This window comes from Numida meleagris, chromosome 1, assembly GCF_002078875.1.
Source record: "Numida meleagris isolate 19003 breed g44 Domestic line chromosome 1, NumMel1.0, whole genome shotgun sequence".
Taxonomy (NCBI): domain Eukaryota; kingdom Metazoa; phylum Chordata; class Aves; order Galliformes; family Numididae; genus Numida; species Numida meleagris.
The window spans coordinates 95,984,754-96,011,710 of NC_034409.1; the positions used below are offsets into that span (position 1 = coordinate 95,984,754).

Below are 26,957 nucleotides of genomic sequence, written 5' to 3' on the forward strand. Positions count from 1 at the left end.
GAATGGTCCCTTGGTGCTACATAAAAAATATATTTAAATCATATCTTGTAGACAAAATTTTTTCTGATTTTCTCTCTCTCATTTTTCTCCAGATAGGAAGTAGCATGTTAGTCAGTGGATAAGTACAGTTAATTTTAAAGACCATCCCACTCTGTATCAAAACTTTTTAATTAATCTCAGCAAATGTTGGCAGTTTGTAATCCTTACTACTGAGGGGCAGCCCTATAGAGAGAACTACTTGTGTTGTGCATACTCATGCCATCTCTAAACACCCTGATTGCTGAGTTTAGCAATTTCCTCTTTGCAAGGATTTGCCTCCACCCAGAATACATACCTGAACATTGTAATTGTTTGGTGCCACAACCCTAGTTTCTTCATAGATAGGAAAGAATATGTGTGTCACAGCAGAGTAAAACTGTCTGCACAGAGGCCTGATGCAGTGTTGCTGCCCCACGTGGGACTACTTCATGCAGACACACCTTACGTTGGGACCTGGCACCTACACATAGACTCCCCACTCAGTGGGAAGTATGGGGGAATTTCTGTATGGGATCCTGCTCTTTCAGACTTCCAGTATTACCAGAGTTCAAATTCTCTGATTCAGTGGAATAGAAGTTAAAAATAAAAGAGGGGGCTGTGAACGTGTCTGCCTTGTGTTTTGGGATGGGAAGAGAAGTGGAAAAGCTTGTTTGAATCAGTAATGTGCAAACTCTGTTCTTCCCTTCTTGTCTTTAGTTCTCTGACTGTTGTCAATGCAATAGAGGAAGCAGAAACACCACAGCCTAGTGTTCTGAGTTCGCGTCAAAAGCTAACCAAGCCAACTTGGCCTTTCTCCTCACACTTATAAATGACAGAGATAACCTTTGTGGAATAGGAAGGGATCAAACAGTTGTTATTACACCATGCTCCTTTGAAATATATAAGTTCAGTTGGCCATGTCTACTTTGATACTCACCTCTTAACAGCTTGATAGACAATCCATAACTTTAAAAAAAAAATCTTTGAAGTGTGAGTGTGACAAGAAGCCCCTCAATCTTCTAGAGACCAGCCTCAAAAGCAAATTCCTTCTAAATCGAGCTATTTCAGTTAATATGACTTGGCACAACACTGTCTATTCTCCCAGACCTTAAAAGATCATATATATCAGAACTCTGAATATTTCCTGGCTCAATACATTTTTTAATGTACTGGATCATTTGCATCAGTGTCTCTGTTCACCTTATATTTCATGAGCAAGTAAACTGTGGAATGTTACCTTTTCTGTAAAAAAAAATAGCACTTCAAGTGGAAGTCAATATTGGCACAGTCTACAGAAAAACAGTGTCTCAGCTGTCTGGGTGAATGCTTTGTCTGGCCTTCCTTACAATTCTTTGGGTTGTATTCAGTGTTACTTCTGCTCCTTCTTCTTTTAAGGCTGAAAAAAAGAAGTTTCACAAACTAATATTAGTATCAATTTCTCTAAATTGTCAAGTCATGCTCTGGCTAGTCTTTCTCCTCTACAGTGTTTTGTGCCATGTTGAGCATTTATGCTTACGGCACATCTTGTCTTTTGTAATTTATAGTATTGAAAAGCTCAGATGATCCTGTGGCTTCTTGGTTCCTCAGTCCTTAAGTGGACTCTTGGCTCTGTAACAGCAGTTCCAAATCTAACAGGCAGCCGCTTGCCGTTGCAGTGCTTGATGGCTCCTAAACTAATCCAAGGACATAACTAGCAGTATGAAAGATTTCTCCAAAGACTGATGCATGCAATTAACTGAATTACTTCAACAGGGTGTAGATAGGACAGATTTAAAGTGGGACCTGTTACTGTGCCAGTAGCTGGATGATGATCCTGCTGTGCCAGTCGAGGGAGAAGAAAATCCTTCTCTGCCAGTTCTCAATGAAGAAATTCTTGCTGTGACAGCAGATCTAGCTTGCATGCTTGATTTAATGCCCTCAATTACCATATCTTTGTAATTATCATCCACGTCTGATAAGTCTTGTGGAAACTATCAGGTCTTGAGTAGAGGATCTAGGAGTCTTGTAAGAATATAATGTCTTGAATTGATCTTTGTTTAATGTTTCATCGCTCTGCTACCAATTGATCATTCTTTGAATAAAACGATAGCATAGCTGTATGCCAACACTTGTGATTCATTTTCACTTAGATAATCAAAATGTTGTTTCACAAGACCCTGATGATGTTCAGGATGCCTTTTAGGAGGTATTACCTTACTCCAAGCTGGCTGATTCAGATGGTCTATTTCTTATAACTTTATCAGACTAAATCCCATGGTTTATGAGGCATGCTTTCCTCTTGCAAAAAGTTCTGACAGTGGCCCAAAACCATTTCACTGCAAAGTTTCTTGACTACTGAGGAATCAGAGTGATTTTTTTTTTCTCTTCTTGAAGGATCTGCAACATCTCAGCATATCCTATATCAATAACTGTATATTGTAACTTTTTACAGTAAATTTAAGGATGAGCATCCGGGTCCGTGCAGATCAACCATTCATCTAAGCACCTGTTTTCTCTCTATCATGCTAAAAGCATAATGCTAAGATTCAAACATTGACTTCTTTTAAGGAGGGTGTCTTTTAGCACTGCTAACAAGTTACAATTAAGTTTTTCTCTCCTCTAGCAGTTATGAACAATAATGTTCCTGTTCGTAGCTGAATTTTTGTCCCATCTGCCAGGGATGCGACTCTTACTATTGCTTAGTCCTAATAATTTAGTGTAATGGAGTTTGAAGCTTGCAATAGTAGTAAGATGGTATGCAAAGATCACCTTTAGGAGGGCTTGAGCTTGGAAACAGGAAGGACCAATTAGTCTGGATGCTCTAATGTAGTTAAGAGACCTTGTAGTTCTCAGGTTGCTACAGTAAGCAAGTATTTCATAGACCTTAGGGACACCAGTGAATTTTACCTAGGAAACAATTTTCCTACAGTTTTATGTCTGTTCTAATTATGTTCTCGTTTTTTAACATATTTTTTTTTATATTGCACGAGACACAGTAGCAGTAGCATCAGGAAAATTGCACTGTAGCACTGACTGCTGTCTGCCTGCAGCAAAGATGAAGTTCATAAAGGACACAGAAGGCACAGAACCCCTGCTGACCTGCTGTGAATGAAGTTTTTAGTACATTCTGAGAAAGCAATCTTTCTTCCCATAGGTCTTTGTACAATCTTGTATGTTTCCTTTCTAAAGAGAGAAGACACTGCTGTAATTTTATAAGTACTATCAGCATCAAAAAGGCTCTAAAAGCATCAGAGAAGGCCAGAATTGTGATTTATTATGTCAGCCACCTCCTTTCACATTAACACAGACCAACTGGATATCAGCCTGACTCGGTGGTTGGTGTGGTCAGCCTGAGTGGTGTGACTCAATAGCTGTGGCGTGCGTGGCCAACGGTTTAGGTCATGTAGCATGATCAATAATCATTACTGGGGTTTGTTTTTTTGTTGGTTTTTTTTGGCTTTTTTTTTTTTTACTGAGCAATGTAGTTATTTACATCCGGTAAAACAAGCCTTCCCCTAAGTGTAGTGATTCTCCTGTATTTTCATGAGTGCAATTACAAATATTCTCATTTGAAGTGTCACCATATGCCTCTTTCAGAGACCAGTATGTTGAGCTTCTCACCACTCACCTTTGCTTTCTACAACATTGACGGTCCTTTTGAGTTAGTGATGCTTGTATAATTCCAGATGATAGCTTCCCATACCCACGTAATACCATTTCTTCCTGATTAAGCAGAACAACTGAGCACCTGATCGACTTTTACCATAAATGCTGACATTCTGCCGCCAAAGGGGGGCGGGGGGAAAAAACACTTTGATAGTCTTTAATGCATACAGACCATTTTCAGCAAAGATTTCCATTTCAAGAGATTTGTTAGTATAGTCTTGGATTAGTGTATGCATTGAAATCTTTACTTAGGGAGATTTTCATCCTCTGAGGCACACACATCACAGCTCTTTGTTGTTCAGAATCCATATGATTATATGCTGAATAATGAATATTTTTAAAAGCTTTATCCAACCACACTGTGACACTTTACCAATTTCAGCCAGTCTGACACCCTTGCTCTAATTTTTTTTTTTTTTACATTTCCTAATGTAAAAATTTTAGCAAAGACTTCTAGCTATTTAGCAATTCTTCAGTCCCAGGCAAATGAACTGCTGAGATGATGATTTAAAAAAATAAAAAAATATGGTATGCTGAATTTGTTTTAGAACACGCTGACTAGCTGCAATTGAGGTTAATTGACCTTTATGATGGATACACAGGACAATACTAAAGCTATATACATAAACTGCAAGTTTATTTGAAAGCAAATTGTGTTAATTGACATTCATTGTGCATCTTTCTGTTGTTTATTGGTAGTTGCTCATGTGAATAGTTTGTTGATATTATAGATAGGACAAACATTTGTTTCAGACAAATAGGATTTTCAGTTGAATAGGTTTTAATTAAATGATCTCCTGTACTCAATTTTGAAGTTGTGAAGTACTGTACAGTATGTAGTTAATCCTGTTGTCTAGGATCTTAAATTGCTGAATCACATCTCACACAAATTTGTTTATTTTTGGCAAGTAATGCCTAACATTTCCGTCAGTTGCACAAGATTTAGGTCTTTTCCCAGAATTAAACAAGAAATTCTGGTGCTGTAGGGACAGAGTTAATGCAAGAGTTATTGGTGGCTTGTCCATCTCACAGGACAAATCAGTACTATAGTAAACGTGCATTCACTACTATATAAAAGCAGAAGCTAGAGTATATGCAGCCACTCATACACAGTCTTGCTCTGCTGGACACTTAGCTGTTGTCTTTCCTTTCATAGACCTCACTAACCATCTGTAGAGCCTCACAAATATAGCCATAGTGTTAATGTTTGTCTTAGCATACAGTATTTTATGATACCTAAGTTCTACGTATGTTCACTAATTCAGTACAAACCAGTCCATTTTCCCATATTTTTTTTCTAATGAAGGGAAACCATGGTTGGCAAGGTTGCTATTCATACAGCCACTTCCATTAGCGATAGCTTTGTCTTCACTTTGAGAACAAAATAAGAAGTACCCCTCCAAAGCCCCAGACAGAAGCCTTTTCTAGGTTACAGAGCACATTTTGCTTAAAAAAGTTATAGAGAAAAGATTGCTAATACATTTATCTAAAAATAAAACTGATCTAGGAAGAAAGGTAGATGTCCTGTAGGCATGTTCATGGCATTAATTCACTGGCACAGAGCTATCAGTTACGCTAATAATCTAGATCCTTCCAGTTCTACTTTAATGTCTTTAAATAGCTACATAGCTATACATTGTCAAGGAAGTAAAATAAGTATTTTCTGTGCATTTTCCCCACAAAAAATATTTAAAGAGAAATAACTGTTCCTCCAGTAAGCTACATTTTACTTTATTAGGCCAGTGTAAAGAATGATGCTAGTCATTCACCTCATATTAGAGATGAGAGCAAACCTATGAGGAGATAAAATATTTAGGTAATATACAGTGAGATTTCCGTAAGAGCATGCAAGTTCCTCAGTTTTGTTGTATACATTTCCTCTAAACATATCTTCCCCACATGAGTGGCTTTCTCTTACTGCTTCTTTTATATTTGTACTCTCCATTTGTACTCTCTAAAGTGAAAGGGTGAAAGTTAGCTTAGACTATAGAAAAAGGGGGATTGAAGGGGTGAAAGTGTAAAGTTATTGCTGATAGTATTTTAAGAAGTGCTTTCCCTGGAGGATGGTTTATTTGATAGAGAGCAAGGGACAGTTCTCAAATACGGTGGTGAACATTTTGAAGAGATTTGTGATATAATGTGTCATAGATACAACTTACGAGTGCCTTGTTTCTTTTCATGGTTAGGTGGTAAAAGGCCAGGGTATCCAAACAAAGCAGGTCCGTAGCATCCAGATGAAAGTGGCTAGAAAACTGAGACAGTAGAATGAGGGAACTGGATAAGCAGTGTCCCTCCAGCTGTAAGCAAAGCTCGTGTTCACAACCACCTGAGGAACCCGAACATCTAAGTATGAGTCCCAGTGTGATGCATCCCAGAGACCTGTGGGAATTGCCTGACGTAGTTGCCAAGCCACTCTTGACGATATTTGAAAAGTCATGGTGGTCAGGTGAGGTTCTTGGTGACTGGAAAAAGGCAGTGTCACACCCATTTTCAAGAAAGGTAGAAAAGATGATCCAGGGAACTACCAGCCTGCTAGCCTAACATCTGTGCCAGTGAATATCATGGAGCAGATCTTCCTGGAAGATATACCAAGGCACATGGGAGAGAAGGAGGTGATTTGAGACAGCCAGCATGGCTTCACCAAGGGCGAGTCTTGCTTGACCAACCCAGTGGCTTTTTATGATGGCATAACTGTGTCAGTGAAGAAGGGAAAAGCCACTGATGTAATCTGTCTGGATTTCAGTAAGGCCTTTGGCATGGTACTCCATAACATCCTTCTCTCCAAATTGGAAAGATATGGATTTGATGCATGGACTGTTCACTGGACAAGGGACTGGTTGCAAGATTGGTACCCAGAGAGTGGTGGAAAATGGCTCAGTGTCTGGGTAGAGATAAGTGACAGTAGTGTCCTTCAGGGATCAGTACTGGAACCAGTGCTCTTTAACATCTTCATCAATGACATCGACATGGGCTCAAATGCACCCTCAGCAAGTTTGCAAATGGCACCAAGCTCTATGGTCAACACAACTAAGGGACAGGGTGTCATTCAGAGAGACCTAGATAGGCTGAGAAGTGGGCCCAGGTGAGCCTCATGAGGTTCAACAAATCCAATTGTAAGGTGTTGCACCTTGGGTTGTGACAATCCCCACTATCAGTACAAGCTAGGAGACGAAAGGATGAAGCAAAGCCCTGCCAAAAAGTACTTGGGAGTACTGGTGGATGTGAAGTTGGACATGAGACAGCAGTAACCCAGAAAGCCAACCATATCCTGGGCTGCATCAAAAGAAGCACAGCTAGCAGGTTGAGGGTGGTGATCCTGCTCCTCTACTCCGCGCTGGTGAGACCTCACCTGGTGTACTGCATTCAGATGTGGAGTCCTTCGTACAGGAGAGACATGGACCTGTTGGAGCTTGTCCAGTGGAGGGCCACAAAGTCATCCAAGAGATGGAACATTTCTCCTACAAAGAGGGGCTGAGAGAGCTGGGGCTGTTCAGACTGGAGCAGAGAAGACTCTGGGAAGACCTGAGAATGGCCTTTCACGATCTAAAGGGGAGGTATAAGAAAGAAGGAGGCATACTCTTTAGCAAGATAAGATATGATAAGACATGGGGAAATGGATTCAAACTGAAAGAAGGGAGATTTAGACTGCATATAAGGAAGAAGTTTTTTTTTAAATAAGGGTGGTGAGACACTGGAGCAGGTTGCCCAGAGAGGTGGTGGACGCCCCATCCTTGGAAACATTCGAGGTCAGGCTGGACCAGGCTCTGAGCAACCTGATCTAGCTGTAGGTGCCCCTACTCATTGCAGGGGAGATGCACTAGGTGACCTCTAAGGGTCCTTTCCAACTCAAATGATTCTGTGATTCTATGATTCCTTTTTTCCATATGCTTGGAGTGACATTTCTTGGCCTTCCCTAGACAGGAAGAAATAAAAGATTTTGCACCACTTCTGTTTGTGTTCCAACAAGTAGTTCTAGGACCAGGTAAAATATGGAGCTTGACAGAATCAGTGGCTGGTTATCAACCTGCAGCAAGTATGCTAGCTAGGAAATCTTGGACTAAAAGACACTTATACTCATCCTAAGTAACTTGTTCCTGGAATTGACCAAAGACCATCATTGCATATAGCAATTGTACAGCATATACAGCCAGCAAACATCAGAGTATGACACAAGTAACCTTTTCAGTGGCTAATGTAACCCATAGCCTCAGTTTTGAGCTGTGAATAGGAGGCAGAGGCATTGCCATTCTGTTACTAGATATGAAAGAACCAGTTCCCTCTGATACTAAAGAAGGTGAAACCATTCATGATGGTACATGAATCAGCTGGGAAACTGACACTGTGTTAGGATAGACTCAAAGCTGCTAACAAGGGGCTGAAAAGGCTTGTTTCTTCCATTATATTCGCATCACAGAGTTTTGTGTGTGTGTGTTTGTGTGTGTACCTGTGGACAGAAATCTATGCTGACCCTGACCTATTGGAACAGCTAACTCCCAGTGAAAGGGACAGGTTATACTCATACTCTGAACCTAGTGACATACAGAATCTAGGCGGCCTGGTCAATGGCACCTGAGGTATTCTTACTTTTATTTCAGCATTGTCTTGGGCTCTCAGCACCAGCCACCTTTTGAAATGGCATCACCACTAATCATGCAGATACCCTAATACCAGAAATTCTTTTGATTGTTATTGTGACTTTGGTATGAAGGCCTTTTTCATTTTATAGGTGGTAAGCTGTGGACTTCCCCACATTACAGGAGAAACTGGTCACTCAGTGGGAGTTGTCAGGGAACCCAGAAAGTAAGGGTTTTTTGAAAGTATTCTTTTGCAGCAAAGCAGGTCTTGTCTTCTAGCACCAATTTCTCAATGTTAAGCAATCATTGGATCCAAATGTGTTCACCCACAAAGGGTACAAATTATCTTCTCCCAGCTCCATCACTAAATGGGAGACAGTGAATCCACTTTGTCTTGTAGCAAGACCTTTGACATAGTCTCCTATAGTCCCCTCACCAGACTGGTGACTTATGGACTGAATAGCTGGGGATAAGGCAAATGGAAAATTGACTGGGCTTCTAGGCTCAAAGGGTTGTGCAATTGTTGCAGCTGGTGGCCACTTGAGTCCCTCAGAGACCAGCTGGGACTAATGCTGTTTAATGTCTTCATTAATGATCAGGATCATGAGATAGAGTATGCTCTTAGCAGGTTAGCAGATGCCACTAAATTGGAGGAGGTTGATTAATGTCCTGGAGGATAGGGCTGCTTTTCAGAGGCACCTGGATGGCTGAAGAAGTTGGCTGATGGGAGCCTCATAAAGGTAAACAGAAACAAACATGAAGTCCTGCCTCAAGGATTAAATTACTCCATGCAACAGAGGAGACAGTCTGTAGGGGGCTTTCTTTGGGAAAGCAGTTCTTCAGGAGAGGCTATGGGTGTCCTGGTAGACAAGATGATGAACGTGAGCCAGCAAAGAGATCTTGACATAAAGTTGGAAAAAACCGGCATGTGTTGCCTAGAAAGGCTGTGTGATTTCCATCCCTGGAAGACTGCTGGACATGACCTGAGAAACCATATCTAGCTAGATTCAGGCCTCTAGACTAGACTAGAGACCTCCAAAAGTTACTTCCTACCTCTGTTCTGTTGATGAGAGTAAACGTATAGACAACATCTGTAGTGGATCGTTTGTGCCAATCTTTGATACCAAAAGTACATTAGAAACTAAGGATGTCAGCCTCCCATGTAAATTACTTCTTGACACTGTGGGCTTTGTATTGCCCCATAATAGCAGTAGAAAGCAATGTGCTGTTGGATAGTGAGAAGCTGTACACAGGGCACTTGTACAGGAAGAACTTGAGGATCGCAGGGCAAGTGAAGCATGGGGCTGCCTGCACAGTATGCACACAGTTATTGCAATGGAGATCAAATCTGCATATAGAATGCATAGTTGGTTGATGCAAGTTTTCTTCTAATGAAAATTCAGTGAGAAACAAAAGATCACATAGGCTTCCTGGCACTGAAAACATTTCAGATTTGCATATGGACAACAAAGTATTAGAAAAATGACTTGCTGAAGGGTGTCAGAGAGAATATGGAAATCTGGACTTTCAGATCTGGTATACTAGCAATACTGCAATGGTATCCACCAGTACACTTTGTGTTCTTCTGCTGCAGATAGGAAAGGTGGGGATGATGGGCATAAAGCTTGAAAAAGAGGTCAATGACATGAATGCAGGAGACAAGAGTTGCATTTACATTTGAATTCCAAGTGTTCAACTATAATAAAGCGCACAGTAATGTTTATACGTGTTTGTTTTCATCAGCAATTGTACCAAAGGAAGTCCTTTCAAGTCAGCTCCCCCCACATTTGGATTAACAGTGAAATAAAAGCACTTATACTGTACTTTGTGTAGCAGGAGAAAGGAAGGTGCTGAATTTCAATTGCATATGATTTATACAAATGCATTTTATTATATTTCAGCAACAATTTCTGGAATTTCAAGCTTGAGAATGACCTTGTTCATTTCACAGTCCTTGTCCTTCCTTACTTAACAGCTGTCTGAATATGCTTATAGAGGCTTCGAGCTTTCCTCCCCAGCCTGTTTGCTTGTAGGTTGTTTGCTTTTGTGTGTTTCTAGCAGTAGTTGAAAAAGAATAAAGGAAAAAGGTCTCCTGCTGATTTTCCATTGGAATATCCACATCCAAGTATTCATTCATAACTCTGCAAAATGAAAGCAAATGCTCCTCATTTCTAACCTCCATGCTGGTGTTTTTATGGCTACTGGCCTTCAGAATTTTGGTGGCAAAACCTATAGAAGAGGACGCTGATTCTCAGGACCTGCAGGCCAGCCTGCCTGGATTGTGGGACCATGACCCAGCACACTGCTATTCCTTTTGGTGACAGAGCAGCCCTCCTTTAACACACCGCTAGCTGGGATGGCAAACAGGGCTGAGCATGAGACAACACTGCAAAAAACAATGTTAAATTTGACCGGAGGTGGTTCTCCCCTGGGGATGTGGGGTCATCGCCACCTCAACTTTTTTGCTTTCTGTAGCCACTGGCTTTCTGCTGAGGACGAGCGGCAGCACACGTGCCAGCAGTGAGCCCTGCACCGCAGCCCCAGGGGAAGTCACTGCACCTGCATCACAGCCTCTGCGGCGGGGAAATCCCCACCAGCTGAAGGCCACCACTGGCCGCAGTGAGACTGGCCCCCTTGGCTTGGTCTCTATAGTTCCAGGCTGGTTTTGCATCTTTTTGTATGCTTTCAGCTGTGGGGAAGAGCAGACTCTCAGTTACCTCCAAAAGAGTTACAGATCTTATAGACCCCCTCAGTTACAGAGGAAGGTTTATAAAAATGAACAGGAGTTTGACACCAGTGAGCAAATGGTAGAGAGGAACAAAACCCTCTCCATTTGCTTCTTTTCCGTATCTCTGGGACATTTCAAAAATTCTTCAAAAGCAGCTCAGTTCTCCATCAGACTTTTTCCTACAGATCCTAGAATTGGAACAGGTTTAAAAAGAAATACTTATGTATATCTACATATAAATTATTCAGATTAGTCAGCATGAAAGCCAGCCAGAGAACTGTTTATGCTCAAGCAGCTTAATCCATGATCAGTGTGATTAAGACGACCACTGAGAGATGAAAGGAGGTTGGGTACGCTTCATGTAAAAAACACATTTTTTTCCGTTGTGGTATGAAATTTCCTCTTTTTCTCGGAATAGCTTGAGAGAGCGGAAGTTTCTCAGTGTGAGATCTAATCTGCTCTGCCCTTACAGGGTTTTACGAATGTGTTGAATAAGCTTTCAGTTGACGCATTTGTCTCAACGAGTAGCCCTTTGGACAAAGTCTTGCTAATTAGAAGCAGAAGTGGTTAATGAAAAGCTTATGCCCATGGTTAGTGAGTAGTTAACTTCAGATGTTAGTTAACCTCTTGACGTCAGTCTAAGTTTATGCAGGGTTTGATTCTCGTAAAAAAAATAACAGCTGTTGGGAGTTTGGCTCTGTAGGTGCCTTGCCTCTTTGTAACTAGCTAAGGAGACCTATTTTCATTTGCAAACCTATGGAAATAAACATTCCTTGGGGCATGTCATTGCACATCTCTGGTCTCTGTGGTTGTTAGTCCTTGACCCAGCTAGCTTATAGCTGTGTCATAATCATATTTACACTCACCTCAAGGTGTTTTTTACAGGTTTAGTATTTTCACAAATGTCTAGAGAAGGAATACAAAGAGTAAGCACCTCTGCTGCAAAAGCCAAAACATATGCCCCTATTAGACAAACTCAAGCAGAATTTTTTTTCAGCAGTCCTCTAAGACGAAGAGATGACAGAAGCTTATCCAACAACACTATTTCAGAAAAAGTTATTGAAGTCATATTAAGACAGTACTATATGTGATGACATAATAAAGGTTAGAAATATTTAAGAAAAAATACAGCTGCCTGACACAAGCTGTCACAAACTTCATCCCTTCAAAGGCTTGTGCATTTCCAAGCACACCTGGAAATACAGGGTCATTGCTGCTAAGTGAAGAGAGTTGTTGACAGCCAAAGCATAAAAGGAAAGTTAAAAACAGAAACAAGCCAAGCAGCTCCCAAGCTTGTTTATTTTACTAAGACAAGTTTATTTACACCAAATCTTTGAAATTTATGCAATTTTCTAAAAATGATGTTTTTGTACTGTAACCCTCAAAGCAGATCTGTCTATTAGGAGTCTGACAGCAGTAGCCGTTTGAGGAGCCGTGAAACTGCAGACAGCATTGCCCTTGGGAAAAAAAAAAAAAAGGGGGATAAGAATTTTCCACTTGTTCACAGTTTCTTCAGAAGTACTCTTCTGGGGTGGAACTTTCCATGTTCCATCTCTTGTGAAAGTGATTTAGGTTGTCAGGAGTCTGTGGAAACTTTTTAACATGAATGCAAAATGCTTTAAATTATGAAAATGGTGTGACTAATTGGTGAGCAGGAAGTTTCTGTATTGATTTGATACCAAGATGATTATGCATGATAAAAATGCTCAGTGGATTTGCCATTTACTGTGCTAGTGTTAGAACACAGCAATCTTTAAAATGTAATGACCACATTAAAAATCAAGTAGTTTTTAAAGGTCTCAAACATATGATTTTGTTTATTTTTGAAGGAAGAAGACAGGCAGATGTAATGTGTATTCCAGTGCAAAATATCGTGGGAGATGACAATTAAATCTCATATAAAAGACAATAGTGCATGATAACCATATTACCTTCTGGGTTCTGTGCACAAACAAAAATACTCCATTAACAAACTTGACACCACGCACAAAAGGCAAGAGCTTCACAAAAAAATAATAATAAAAACATAGCATTGAAACGGTTGGTTTTTTTGTTTGTTTGTTTTGTTGTTGTTGTTCCAAGCTTGCATTGTCTTCAAAATGCTTGGAAAGAAAGAGAACAGCTGTGAAAATTACAATATACAAATTGCCAGTGCATAAGGAATTCAGATGACTACACTCTCTAGGAGATGATGAACACAAAGAGCTTGATTCAGACTGACACAACAGTTCTTTTGTACATCCAGGATAAAATGTAAGACAGCCTCTTTAGAGACCATTTTGGAGAAGAATAGCATTAAATAGCTTTAATATTAACAGGAATTAGGTTAGTACTTTTCAAAGTAGGATGTCAATGTATCTTTTTTATTATGATGATGCATCGATGCAAATATTTTCTGTACAAATCTCAGCAAAACCCATCTGAAAAAAGAGACAGTGCGAATAATCAATCTTTTAAAAATAAATATATACAATATTTACATTTTGGAGAGTTCCACAACTTAATATTTAGACAATGTATCACTACCCAAAACAATTCCCTATCATTATACAAAATGCATTTGCTGTACAAATATATATAAATATATATATGCATAAACTTTTTGAGTGAAATGTCTGTGGATTCATTGAAAAGCATGAGATAGTTATTACCAGCTAAGATTTTGTTCTCAAATGTCCACATATTAAGCAGTCTAGAGCATTATTTATGAGACAGAAGTAGATTTCCAGTGTTGAGAATATTTTGTGTTCTGCTTCTGTACCAGCAAATCAGCTTCACTTATCTGATTGTCTTTTCTGAGCATCTGCAGAAACAGCTTAACAGAATCAGTTTGACTCAGTGATTGTTATTGACTGCACCATGTCAGACAGGGTTTCTGGGTCTACTTCTTCTTTACCATTATCTGAATTTTCTGATGAGATGTAACAGCCGGAATCTCTGGGGCAGTCATTTAACTGTGATTTGTCAAAACTGTGCTGAGGGCTTAAGCTCCGTGTCTCCTGACCACCCTCACTTATCTGCTCTTGTTCATCTGGAAAGAACAAAATAAGAAAGAAGTAAGTGTCAAAATAAGTATACTGTAAAACAGTTTGAGACAGCAATGTGGCTGATCTTAAAGAACTGTAGAAACAGAGTTAGTAATATACACACACTAGATCAATATCTTCTGTCTATTGGAAACAGAAAACAGCATCAAAGAACTAAAAATGTGATGACACAAGCACCTAAGTTGCTGTTGAGGTTGGCTTTGATCCCGAGCTATTGCTCAGATGTGAATGCCCGAGGCTTTGCCTGCATCCTTTAGACTGTGCCCAGGTGCACCAGTCACCATGCACAGTCTGAAGACGTGGCAATCGGATCTTCAAAAGCACTTGATTCTCAGTGGGAATGGACGGCTGATAGGAACTTACTAGAAACTTCCTTTTTTGTGTCCAAAAAGATATTTTCCAAAACACAAAGGCCTCAGAGAAAACCAAGATGTTTAATTCTTGCTGTGTGTTTTTTGAACACTGTCCCAAAACCAAGAAGAAGCAGATAAACTTGCAAATAACTTGTCCTTGTTTAACTGCTGCATGACTAATCTTCTCAGACACAACAATCTGCAACTGAGGAAGAGCATTGACAGGTCTCTCAAAAGAGCTCAGCGAGCCAGCATTTTGTGGACAGGATATCCCTGTATATCATATATCTAATATATCTCGTGGTTAAAGTTCACGCTCATATTTTCTAGCTATGAAACATGTGATGTTCCCTCACAGTAAATTTCTTCAGAAAACAAGCTATAAAATGTAGCGATTCTCTCTTCCATTCTCTTTCATTCCCTATTGCTCTCCTGTAACTGTTTTTACTTCAAACTATGTCTCACTTTCCAATCAAAGTATGAGAAGCAAATAATACAGGGATAGATTGTTTCACCTCAGATTTAAATCCTCAGAAAAATGGTACCTTTTTTGTTTTGAAAAACAAAAGTTCCCTTATTTCAGCCAACTTGTTCCTTTACGGTTATGTAGTTAGCTTTGAACTTTCATCAGTTTTAAGTTGTCTCAGTTCAAGTACAGGCAGTATGGAAGTCCTAGCTCAAGAAGGATTTTATCCATCATGAAAATCTAAATCTAGTTCCGTTCCAGGGTAACACCCTAGAATTATAACATTTCTGGAAGGAAAATATCTAGACATTTGTTTAAACTGTTAGTAATTATAATACGAGAAAGGTTTTCACTGTGATTTATTTATTTTAAATACTTATTTTATTTATTTTAAATACTGTGTAATTAAGAATAAATTAGAAAGAAAATTTAAAAAAAAAAACTGCTCTGAAAATTTTGAAATGGAACCGTGTGACAGTCAGGACCTTTCTTCGTTGTGTAAACCAGATTTCAGAGAAATTATTTCACAAGGCATTTAGATATATTTGAGAACACTTGTAGGTCCTCATGGAAGTCTTGCAGATTTTTTTGGACTGATTAGTTCTATTAATTATTACCCAATTAAGTTAATAAACTAATCAAATTTTTGAAGAAAAGAATCCAAACTCTCAACATAGTCATTTTTGCATTATGTCTGATGTTACAGGCCTAACCTTATGTATTTTACAAATGATTTCTGATTACTTGAAACATTTTCTAAGGAATGGAAGTCCCACTTTGTCCCCAAAAAACTTAATGGTTAATTGCACTTGCATGTGCAAGTACACATTTCAGCAGATTCAATAGATGCCTGTAACTACTTGATCTCCTTCTCACCTTAGGGAACATAGTCCACCACATCAAATGCTATCTATCTTTGTAGGGAAAATATTTGATTGGATAGGCTCTAATTGATTTCTGATTTAAGTCAGAAAAGAATTACAAAAAGAATTACACCAGTGAAGGTATTACTGCTGCTATTAGTAGCAACAGAAGAAGTTTAGCACATTCAATAGCAGATGCCCCAGTAAAGCCCTGTCTAAACTGTGTCATTAGCCCCTTGCTACCATTCCACTAGTGCCAACAGGTCCCAGGCCTTGGTCACTGCGGGCTGACAGAGCTCAGGTGGTGGCTTCAGGCAGGGCTCCCCTTCCCCCTGCTGTAATCCCTGATCAGCCCTAATGCTGCTTGCTAGGACTTTTATCAGCTTCTGGGGCATCATCTGCTGCCCTGGCAAGCAGTGACCTAAAAAGTGTTAATCCTGTTTACATTTTCAAGGTCAAAGAGGAATCTCCATCCACTTTGTTTGTTTTGCAGTGGGAAAGAAGCCCAAGTAACTGGTCTGCTGCAGTCAGTATATTAGTAGCCTGTAAATGGTTGCAGCAGTCTGAGTAGTTTCCTACATGAAAAACAGATCTATATTGTTTTTTAGCAATGGTTTTCCTTCAGTGTTTCAGGGACAATAACACAGACTTCATCTGGGAGACTTTATCTGAGATTTTTTAAAATCTGAGTTTAAATCATTTTCAGGAGAATCTATATTTAAGAAACATGCAGACATGTGAAACTTCTGTCCCCTCCCAAATCTCTATCAGATTTTTTTTTAACATCAAAAACTGAAAACCAGAAGTGTTCAGGTGTTTGAGAAAGTGAAAATGTTATATTTTTGCTTTTCATTACAAACAGAAAAAGTTGAAGAAAAAAAACCATATTTAAGGACGGAAATCAATTGTCAGCTTTTTTCTTTGCTTTTTTTTCCTTCTTTTAATGACCAGACTTAAATATAATGCAGCAACTACTAAAACACTTAAAAGGATACTCTGTATTATAAATATGTGCAGCATACAGCTTTAGATGTTCTGAGAAAAACAGCTACTTTTGGCTTTTACATTCAGTTCTATTTAACTCCTTTCCCCAGCAAATACGTGTTCAAGTTCCACACTAGTAAAGGTAAGTTTACTGTCTTAATCATTTGGACATCAGAAAAAAAGATATAATGCACAGGAAACAGGAATTGATAAAATTAAACTGCCTTTAAATGTTGCAGAATCATCAGAAACCACTATCTTATCAACAAATGGAAGCCCTGTTATTTTTCTACAGTAAAGCAGTTTCATATAAGATAAGTAGCTTTCAGTCACTGTTATCAATGATATTTTACAAAAGTGTCCAAAATATGCATCATTTTGACACATATGTTCCAATATTACTTCTGACTGCAGGATTATATGCAGACTTGTGAAAAAAAGAATATTAGGCCTCCAGACTCGATAATAAATGTGTGACACATATGTATCTTCCTTGCTATTAAGATTTTGGAAATTAACATTTTTTATTCAATGGCATAGTTGTGTATGATACATGCAGGGAAAGATTTCTCTTTTCCTTCACCAGCTTTTCCCACTTTTTAAAATCAGTTTAGAGTCCTGGTTCTGAAAGCACTTTAAGCTTAGTACTAAGTCAATGCTGCTCAAGAATATGCTGAGGTCACCCTAGCTCCTGCGCCATTATGTCAGTTTAAACCAGATGAGTGGTGGGAGGCTTAGATTTTGTCTTGGAGAAATAAGGTCAGCCTGCAGTAAGCTGTATTTCATGACCATGCCCTCTAAGAGGTTGCATTTATGAGTTTAGCCCAGAAGGCGAATGGGGCTATAAGCATGATGCTTTAGGCTGAGCTGCCTCCCTGGAAGGCACAGCAGTGACCTATCAAGCAGCACAACAGAATAACTAGAATGACAGATATCATCAAGGCTAATGTTAGACCTCCAAAGGCAGGTGTGAAGGACACATACTAACCTGCAGTGCCTGTGACAGGTAGACCACTTAATGTTAGGATGAAACAAAAACTAATAAAGTGCCAAACTCAGAAAGGATCGTTTTAAAGTAGTAAGTAAGTGGTGATACTTGAAGTAGGCAAACGTGAAGTGGGACTGTATACACACACAATACTTCAGAGAATCAAAGGAATAAACTCTTGGTGAGTAATTATAGACAAACAAAGTGAAAAAAAACACCTCAATGAAGTCAATGGCATAGCCAGGATCCCCTCAAGGATCATCAAATCCAACAGGCTACTCTATGATTCTGTGATTTATGACAATTCTTCTGCTTTCAGTAGCAGAGGTTGCACTGGCATCAGTGTGGCCTTCTCTTCCCACTGGCAAAGATTTTGTAGCACTCAGAGTACAAGTGGGAGGGATACTGAACTGATATGAGAGGACAGCCTATGGTGAAAACAGAGGCAAGAAGCTTCTTTTTCTCTAAAATCAGGAATCAAGCAGATGTGTCTGGAAAAAGGTGAAAAACACCAATATTCATACAAGGCTGCTTTTCCTGGAGAAATCTGAGGTCTTCATGTAAGGAACGCAACTGAGAGCTGAATGTTGTGTCATCAGCTAACTACTAACTTGCTGTCCAAATACAATAAAAAAGAAACAAATCTTATATGACACTGGCAGTGGGATTTGGAGTATGATCAGATACGTAAGTATGAAAAGTATAATGAGGTGGATTTGGGGAGATAAGGATATAATTATCCTTATATACATATACGTTTTTTTTTCCTATATGTGAACTGCATGTATGTATCCAAAGGAGTCTAATTCTTCTTTCACTCAGAACAGCTTCAGACTAATATAACCTATTGGACTTCAGCAGTGAACCTTTTTACTTACATAATCTAAGTGAGAAGAGAATCAAGTCTATTTTACACCAAAAAAAGTGTGTCCTGGGAAACAGTCGAGAAGAAAGTTGCAAACTTTTTTTATTACTTTATTCATTAACCATTCAGCAACTGCTTCACTTTAAAAATAGCATCCTACAAAAGCACAGACATCCATCTCCTGTCTAGAAGCCATCTGGGAGAAGAATGGAAAGCTATTAAGAAATACTTTATGAAAAAGAGCTTTTTTTTTTCTTCTCCAGTCATGAACTCATGGAAGCCAATCACTTTGTACCAAATATATAGGTCTGATCAACTTATGGCAGATCTAAAAAGAGATCTGTGGGGGCGGGGAAGGTCAAGAGGAGCTCAAAAGACCTTGCAGCTTTACAATAGTCTTGCTGTATGACATACTAGAAGATGGTGAATTTGGTTCTTGACTCACAGGAAAGGTAGGAAGCAGGCAGTGCAGTATAAGGAAGAAAAAAATGTTTTAAAAACACGAAGTAGTAACATTTTATAAATAAAACTTAGTTTTTAATTATTACTCTCAAATTCATTTGGATCTAAACCAAATGTAAGATGAAAAATTCGTACTGCCCAGAGTGCTGCGTTTTGGACAGTCTTAAGAAGCATATAATATGGAAACTATCAGTGCAAGTACTTTTGCTGGAAAACTCAATAACTTTTTTTGCAACATGAATTATACAGTCTCAAGCATACAGCATAAAGAAATGACTTAGTATAACATAAAATAAATGTCAAGAAAAAAAAGGACGAAAAAGGAAAAAAGAAAAGGCCTGTAAAAACAACTGTCTGTTTTCACTACGTCACGTATTGCATTAAAGAAATATTAAATCACGTTTGATTACATTTATAGTAGAATCAAGTAAAATGAGGCTACCTTCCTTCATACTTAGCCTTTATGCATAGTATTAGTGTCACAAAAACTCAGAAACCTTGCATTTCAAATCTGGAGCATACCTTCATGGATGAGACTCCATCCATGAATCAAACACATGCTTCATGGAAGCACAGATGTAATGCAAAGACATGGAACTGTTCCAAGCTCTGTGAGGAAGATGGGATTTGAATAGTAAATATGATCTATGGCCTTAGTATTTATATATTTTTCACAAAGCTCATTAAAAAAAAATGAACTTTTACCTAGAAAAGTGCTTAACTTCTATCTAGAACACTCTTGGCCAGTAAACAGATTACCTTGTAGCTGTGGGTAATTATGCTGCTCACTTCTAAGCAATGCAGGAAATCAATTTTAATTAAGAAATCATTTATGCTGGACTCAGTCATGCCCATTTAGGAAAAAAAATATTGACCTAGGAAAGTTCAGTTCAGATGCAGAATTCACTTTCACAGTAGCACTCAGCTCTTTCAACTCAATTTTCCAATTGGACTGACAGAAGCACAAAGAGGTCAAATGATTTGGACAAGGTCAGACACATGCTGAGCTTTTGCCCAAGATCATCTTGACTCTCCATCTTTCATTATAGCTACCTAACAGATGGCTTCCATCAACTTTAGTCTTTAATATCTTCTTTTTTTAGAGCAGGCTGTTAAATTTCATTGTTGTTTGTTTGTTTTCTGGAGAAAAGTGATTTAATCCCATGTTCCTGATGTGGAAGAACTCTTATTTTGATAATAAAGGTAAATTTGCTAATGTTCAATGTACAGGATATGTAAGGATCTTCTAAGATTTGCTCCTTGCATGAGTGTATGTGGAATATTAAATGGTTAAGACATCTTCAAAAGAGGAAAACTTTTGTGTCATCATTTAAAACTGCGACGTGCCTGCTTGCTGTACTTTTTGCTATACAAGGAATATAAATAGTAAACCATATCCTCACAGTCCCAGAATAGTTTGACACTTGTGCTGTCTATTAAAAAACATTATGTTTTGGTTTTGTTTTTCACACTGATACAGAACTCTGTAAATTTACAAACTAGCATTTTTCTATAATTCTTTTTGTTAAACACTGATACAGAAACACATGCAATAAAAGGTGCAGAAAATGTGGTAAGGCTACAATTAGCAAGAAGTACACTCAATTCAAGGGCAAGTTAAGGAAATTAATGTATTTTCACATGATTTCTAGCTCAACTCCTGCAGCACAATACTTAGGAAATTTAACCTTTTCTTTCCCACATTCAATCACAGCCTCTATTGAGACAGCCCTTCAAGAGTCCTTTCCTAGCCACTCATCTCACAAAGCTGTAGACCAGAAAGAAGTACTGATCCTGGTGGGGAAAGAAGACCACTTAAATGCTTCTCAAATATGTTTGCAAGAAACTTACATTTCTGTGGATGCTGAAATATGGCAAGTAGAAATGGGGTACAGAAAGACCCAAATGTAAAGTGAAAAACAAGGTCATCAGAGAAACCAAGAAAATTTGGGAAGATCTGCAAGGGAAGTTGAATGGATGAGGCAGCCAAAAACATTCTTAGAAATTCAGAAAGATTTCTGTACAGAAAAATTAGAGTATCTCTGTGTCTTCAGGTATATGCATATGTATTGTACATGTTCTGGAGTGAGAAATGGAAAGCCACCAATACTGAGGACAGAAAAACCAAACACCAAACAAGAACTAATATTAAAACATCCCAGGAAGGCAAGGATACCTGTTTTTCCAGGTATCCTTTTTTCTCTTTCATATGTTTCTCAGTTGAGAAGCACATCGGATAAAATAACTGCTTGGAATAGAGCTGAATATGCACAAATATTAAGAAGAAAACAACAACTTTTTTGGCTGAGTATCTAATTAAGCTGAAGTTTCTAGTAACTTTTCATAAATTCTTTATTGTACTTATTCTTGTTAAGTACTAAATCCAGCATTTGGAAAGTTTGTTTTTCTGCAGTTGCAGAGACCTCTTGACTTTTGGGAAATCATTTAAGCTCTCTTGGGTTTGGTTTCCCCATTAGAAAAAGAATTGCTTTCAAGCAGTAGTTGCTGTCAACCTCTAGATTAGGACCTATCAATGGGAAATCTTAAATCATTCATGTGTTACTAGGATAGTAATCATGTACATATCTAGAAGAGGTGTAGTTATCCATCAGGACAAATAAGCAAACTATTCAACTCAATTTTTCACATTTAAAAGAAAAATCATTAAATAGATCAATGTGAGAATCGCTATTTCTTTGTCTTTCTTCAGATAAAATGTGTACATGACTCTAAAAGCTTAAACACTTACTGTCATTGTCCTGTAGATTTTCAATTGCTGATAGCAATCTTGCCCTGTCCTCTGGGTTTGAAATATTCAATTCAATCAGGTGGCTCTCGTGTAGATCTTTTAAATCCTCTAGAGTTTCATAGCCATTTAGCAAGAGGGTTGAGGTGTATTCCTATGAAAAGAAATGAGAAAATCCATCATTTAAACAAGCACTATGTTTAGCAGACGAATAGGCACAATTTTTCTTTTACTCTTTCATCAGGTTGAAATGGGTTCCACTTTTCAGCCTGTTGAAGATGTCTTTTGAACAAAATTAGAGACTGAGAGTGAGAGGACAGAGGCAGAAATGCCTTGGGGTCCTCTTGGCCATCTCAGCACTCAGAGCTGAGTTATCTAGTAGAGCCGGGCAGCAAATCGGATCAAGATAGGGTCTGGAACGAGGGAGCCACTGAGGGAGAAGTGCACAACAAGAGCATAGGGCAAAAAGGCTACTGCTCCCAAAGTTCAGCAAAATTGGAAACTTAAACTCTAAACATTAGCAGCTGAGTTGCACTGCAGTTCTGCCAAAGATTTCCACACAGTCACACACCTCCTGCATTAAGGTACACAATCACAGGCAAGTTACGATGATTTGACAAGTCATCATTGTGTCTCTCTGCATGGAGCACTGTAGCTTCACCAAATCCTGTGATAAAATGTAGTTATATCTGCCACTCATATCACAGACAATGCCTCTTTGCACAGCTGACTTCAAAACTGCTGAAACCCGCCATTTCCATTCTGCTTCTGCCTGTAAATTACATCCAACCGAAGTGCACAGAAATTAAAGATTTCAGACACAGGAGGGAAATGTTTGCTGACCTGAAGATGGACACGTTCCAAGAGTTCTTGCAGAGTTTTAGGCTTGTTCCTTTTGCTTCCTCTGTGCGGTTTTATCTTTCTGGGTGCAGCTTCCTCTTCCAAAATAATATCCACATAAATGAACTTGAAGTTTCCTACTTTGTTGTTCAGCATGCCTGTCCATATGCCCATGGGGGTTTTACAGATGATATCTATAATGTCTCCTTTCTAGAACAATCAAAATAAGTACACCACTGCTTACACACCTGGTTTATGTGACATTTCCTCTGTAGACCAAAATCCACACAAGCAGAACACAATCTTAACTAGTCAATGTGAAGTAGCTTTTTAAAATTATCTGCATGTAGTTCTTTTGCTTTTATAAAATCCCAGCAAAATGTTACAGGAAATAGAACTAGTCCTTATCTCCAGAGCTCTGTGAAAGAGAAGTGAGCATAAGCAACGCCTTTCAACCTTTTCTGCTCCACTTTGTCCCTGAAAAGGCCTAGCGTTGCATCCAGCAAGCAACTTTTGCCATCAATAAATGGGCATAGCTTTGGCAAAAAGCAGGGGAGCACTGTGAGGTTATTTTCCAAATGCTTTATGCAGCTTTTCACCGACCTCTTTTACCCTAAGCCACTTACACAATTATCTTAATATCCATCATCCCAGGGATCTTCAAAAACTCTAAACTCCAAACTCTAATAGCTGCACTAGATGAAAGATGGACTCTTACCCATTTTATGATAAGAAACACCAGCTACATTCCTCAAAGGCAATAAAGAATATTTAACTCCCCAGATATCTAAATATCTTCATGACAGTCCTTTCCAAAGGACGGAAAATGAGTGAGAAAATAAGGGAAACACCTCAGCAGACAGAACTAAAAACTTCAGTTCTCCAAGTTTGTTCATGCACTCAAAAAGGCAAGAGCAAAAGATGAGTGACCATATAGCAACTTCAAGAAAGCTTGATGGCAAAGGTGTTCACACCAAGATGTGGGAATTGGTTTCTCAACTCAAAACAACAGTCATTCTGAGTAATTTTGGTAGCAAAAAGATTCCTTTATAAGTCATATCCTCTACAGAGCTTGCTCCCATGATGGTAGACTTGAGTTCGCTCTTCTGGTCAGACACTACAGAACTTACAAAACCACTGAATATCTTCTTTATACAGTTCTACAACAGATTCCTACACACACACTTAATTTGGCAGACTGTTGCAAAACTGAAAAATCAAACTCAGTTTGTTAACAATATCTTTTAATATCTCTGAGATTTTTCAATGTTTCTGGTCTGGGCAAGAAATTGTGAGTAAATAAAGCTGTCACCCTAGTCTGGTACAAATCCAAGTGTGAAATTCACTGTGTTCAAATGAGCTGATTTCATTAGAATATGAAGCTTAAAGCTACGAGCATGTTTGAAATGGAAACTAAACAAACATTTGTTTAGAGCTCTATAAGCACATATGTTACTCTACTTATTTATATAGGGCTCAGGAACTTTAGATGTGGATGCAGATCAGGATTAGATGGTAGCTTTAACACAAGCTGCAGATGCAGTCTGAATTCAGATTCAGGGTACTGGAATTTACTGAGATATTCTTAGGGCATTTCAACCCTAAGTACTAGCTTATAATTATAAAATACACTACCCCACTGATTTTAAAAGTAACCCATGAAAGCCAGTAGAAATTTACTGTTTCGTGATCTATTAAATTGTTCTGAAAGAAAGGCCATAGGCATGTGTGGAAGTGGAAGGCACGTGGTGAAAACTGCACGTATTGGCAACGCAATAGCTGTAATATAGGCCTGAGAGGAAAAGGAAAAGAAGACTGCAGTGAGACATTAATGAGGATTTGGACAAGAAGAAGCTATGAAGAAAAAGAAAAGATGCTGAAGTGTGAATGCAGCCTTGGAAGGAAGGTGTTTACAGAGAGAAAAGAAAGAAGTCCGGATTATAGTTGTGCACAGTTTCAACAATAATGTTATTGACTGTATCCATGCACGAAAGGAGAAGAAAAGAGCTGGATGTTCTTAGTAATGTTCACATATCTGGATCTCCTTTTTCTCACTCTCTCATTCTGGACATCCCTGCCACATGATGTCAGAGCCAGAGAAAAGTTCATAATTCAAAAGTATGGTTAAATGAAGGCTTAGTGGAAAGGTGGGCTGTTTGCATTAAAGACAATGAGTGCCACCAAGCTTTTGAGACATCCTGGCTGGGGTGGAAACTTCACATCCCATGAGGCTCAAGCTTTTCTTCCTCCAGATCTCCTAGTATGTAGGGAGCAACATGTATTTTACCTGAGGAAAGCCATGGTGAGATACCTACTGGATCTATGCCTTAAAAAGGTGTTGTCAGAACTAAGTCATTATAGAAGCTTAGCAAAAACAGATCTGTCCTGCTTTTAGAGTGGTACATGTGCTTAGCAGTTAAAATGTTTTAGTGAACATGTTCTCACACGTAAAACATGCATCTCTGGTGTGCTCACCAGAAAAGGAGAAATCCTGATGGTTGTCTTACCTTAATTTTCAGAGAGTCCGTGTCATAGGGACTTGGTGTGAAGTCGGTGTGCACTTTGGCTCGGCCGCAGAATGGCCCACTGTAAGGGACTTCATCGTCAAACCGGAGGCTATCCCTGTTGCTTGTTCCATCAGAGCAGCTGGTCACACCACCTTAACGAGATTCAAGTGGAAATTGAGATCTCTTGCACCAACTGCACAGACATTCCATTCTGCACAGCAGCAGAGAGGAAGGTGTTTAAATGCACAGATTTAGAAAGAGCATACTCCACATGGTTTTGACACATTCCAGGCAAAATACATGCATAAAAAACTACTATAAGAGACTAGTTGGAGATCTTTCATTAGCGTCTTCCCTCTAACAATCTTTTTCTGGTGATGATACTAATAGACTACATATTTTACTTACAGACTTCTTGAAATATTACCTCTGCAGATTAATATCATGTACTCTAAATGTGCAATTTAGAGAATTAATTCTGCTGAACTTCTCCTGTTTATTGAGAGAAATGAAAACAAGTACTGTAGAAGTTATTTTATTTCATTACAGAGCGAGCTAGAGCATCAAAGGAACCTGCATTGCAGAGGGAAATTTTAATCTTATCAACATTTCTGCCTGTCATTTTATCCAAGTTGAGCAATAAAATATCGGCAGAGTAATTCAAGCAAATTTGAGCAAGCTCTGCAATATCCCATCCAAATATGTTTTTAGATAAGAGCAGCAGTGTGTTGGAAGTAAACTCTCATATACAATTTTCACAAATCACATCATATAAAATGATCATAAAAATGGTTTTGTCTGAAGTGATTGCTTAAGTGTACAGCTCTGTCTCAGGGCCAGATAAACGACTAAGTGCAAATGGCTGGGACTGCAGCTCAGGGCCCCTCTCATGGCTCACGTGAAGCCTGCAGCAATGGCACAGCAATGTCATCATGGACAGATGTAACTTGCTGCCCAGTGACTGTCCACAACCGAGCAATGGATAGGTAGGTGGAGGTAAACTCCACTTCTCATCAGAGGTTCATCCACCCTCCAACAACTCTGCTGGGGCAGGGGATTTAGTGGATTTGCAGAGAAGCAGAGGCCACCAGCTCAGGCTCCCATCACTCTTTACCTCAGACTGACTTCTCACACTGTCTGTCTCACATCTGCAGAGTGAAGAATAAGCTCATAGCCACTACCCCCAGAGAGAATGCGTCTGTGTCTAAACTCAGGATTTGTAACTCTGTGGGAGCCAGCACTCCAGCAGTGCTAGCCCTCAAAAACATTTCTGACATATATATCGGCATCATTCCCTACAATCCATGTTATTTAAAAAGACATTATGTTAATATCTCCACTCTTAAAAACACTCAGCTTGTTTCAGGAATATCTTCCTTAGCTGCCACCCATTTGATCAGATTATACTTTTGTCTGCCAGACTGAAGAGCACTCTAGCATCATAATTTTAATCACTGGCTCTGATACCTCAGAATTCAGAAATAACCATATAGAACCTGTGACTGACTAAGAAGTCTGGATATCTTGTACTTACTAGATGAGCTCTGGCCGCTATTTAGACTATAGAGACTTTCCATAGAGTCACTAGCTTTTAGGGAGACCTTCTCAGTGTGTATTCCACCACCAGGATCACTGTCGTCTTTTCCTTCTTCATTCTTTAACCAAAAAAAAAAAAAAATTCAGTTGTTAACCACCAAGAGATGTATTTTAGAAAATTGTATTTTCCTTTTCAATCGTCATTGCACTTGAGGATTTAATCATAATTATATTTTATTAAGAACCACTCCAAGAGAGAAAGCATTTTAGAAGTTGATGTCTGGATATCTTTCCACTACCTATCTATCCAGTACTAAGGATGCCCAGTACCAACA

General features: G+C 38.9%; 1 protein-coding gene across 5 annotated transcripts in view; it reads right to left on the reverse strand.

Annotated features, from left to right (window-relative positions):
* The window catches only part of LOC110401829 (SAM domain-containing protein SAMSN-1-like), a 270,707-nt gene continuing 256,499 nt past the window's right edge, over positions 12,750 to 26,957 (reverse strand). For all 5 annotated transcript variants that reach the window (XM_021403343.1, XM_021403349.1, XM_021403359.1 and 2 more), the window contains 5 exons: positions 26,621 to 26,741; positions 25,087 to 25,238; positions 22,583 to 22,789; positions 21,743 to 21,893; positions 12,750 to 13,996 (listed from right to left, as the gene is read on the reverse strand). In XM_021403343.1, coding sequence (XP_021259018.1) covers positions 13,791 to 13,996; positions 21,743 to 21,893; positions 22,583 to 22,789; positions 25,087 to 25,238; positions 26,621 to 26,741 — 837 coding nt within the window. In that variant the 3' untranslated portion in view covers positions 12,750 to 13,790. The remainder of the gene's footprint in view (positions 13,997 to 21,742; positions 21,894 to 22,582; positions 22,790 to 25,086; positions 25,239 to 26,620; positions 26,742 to 26,957) is intronic.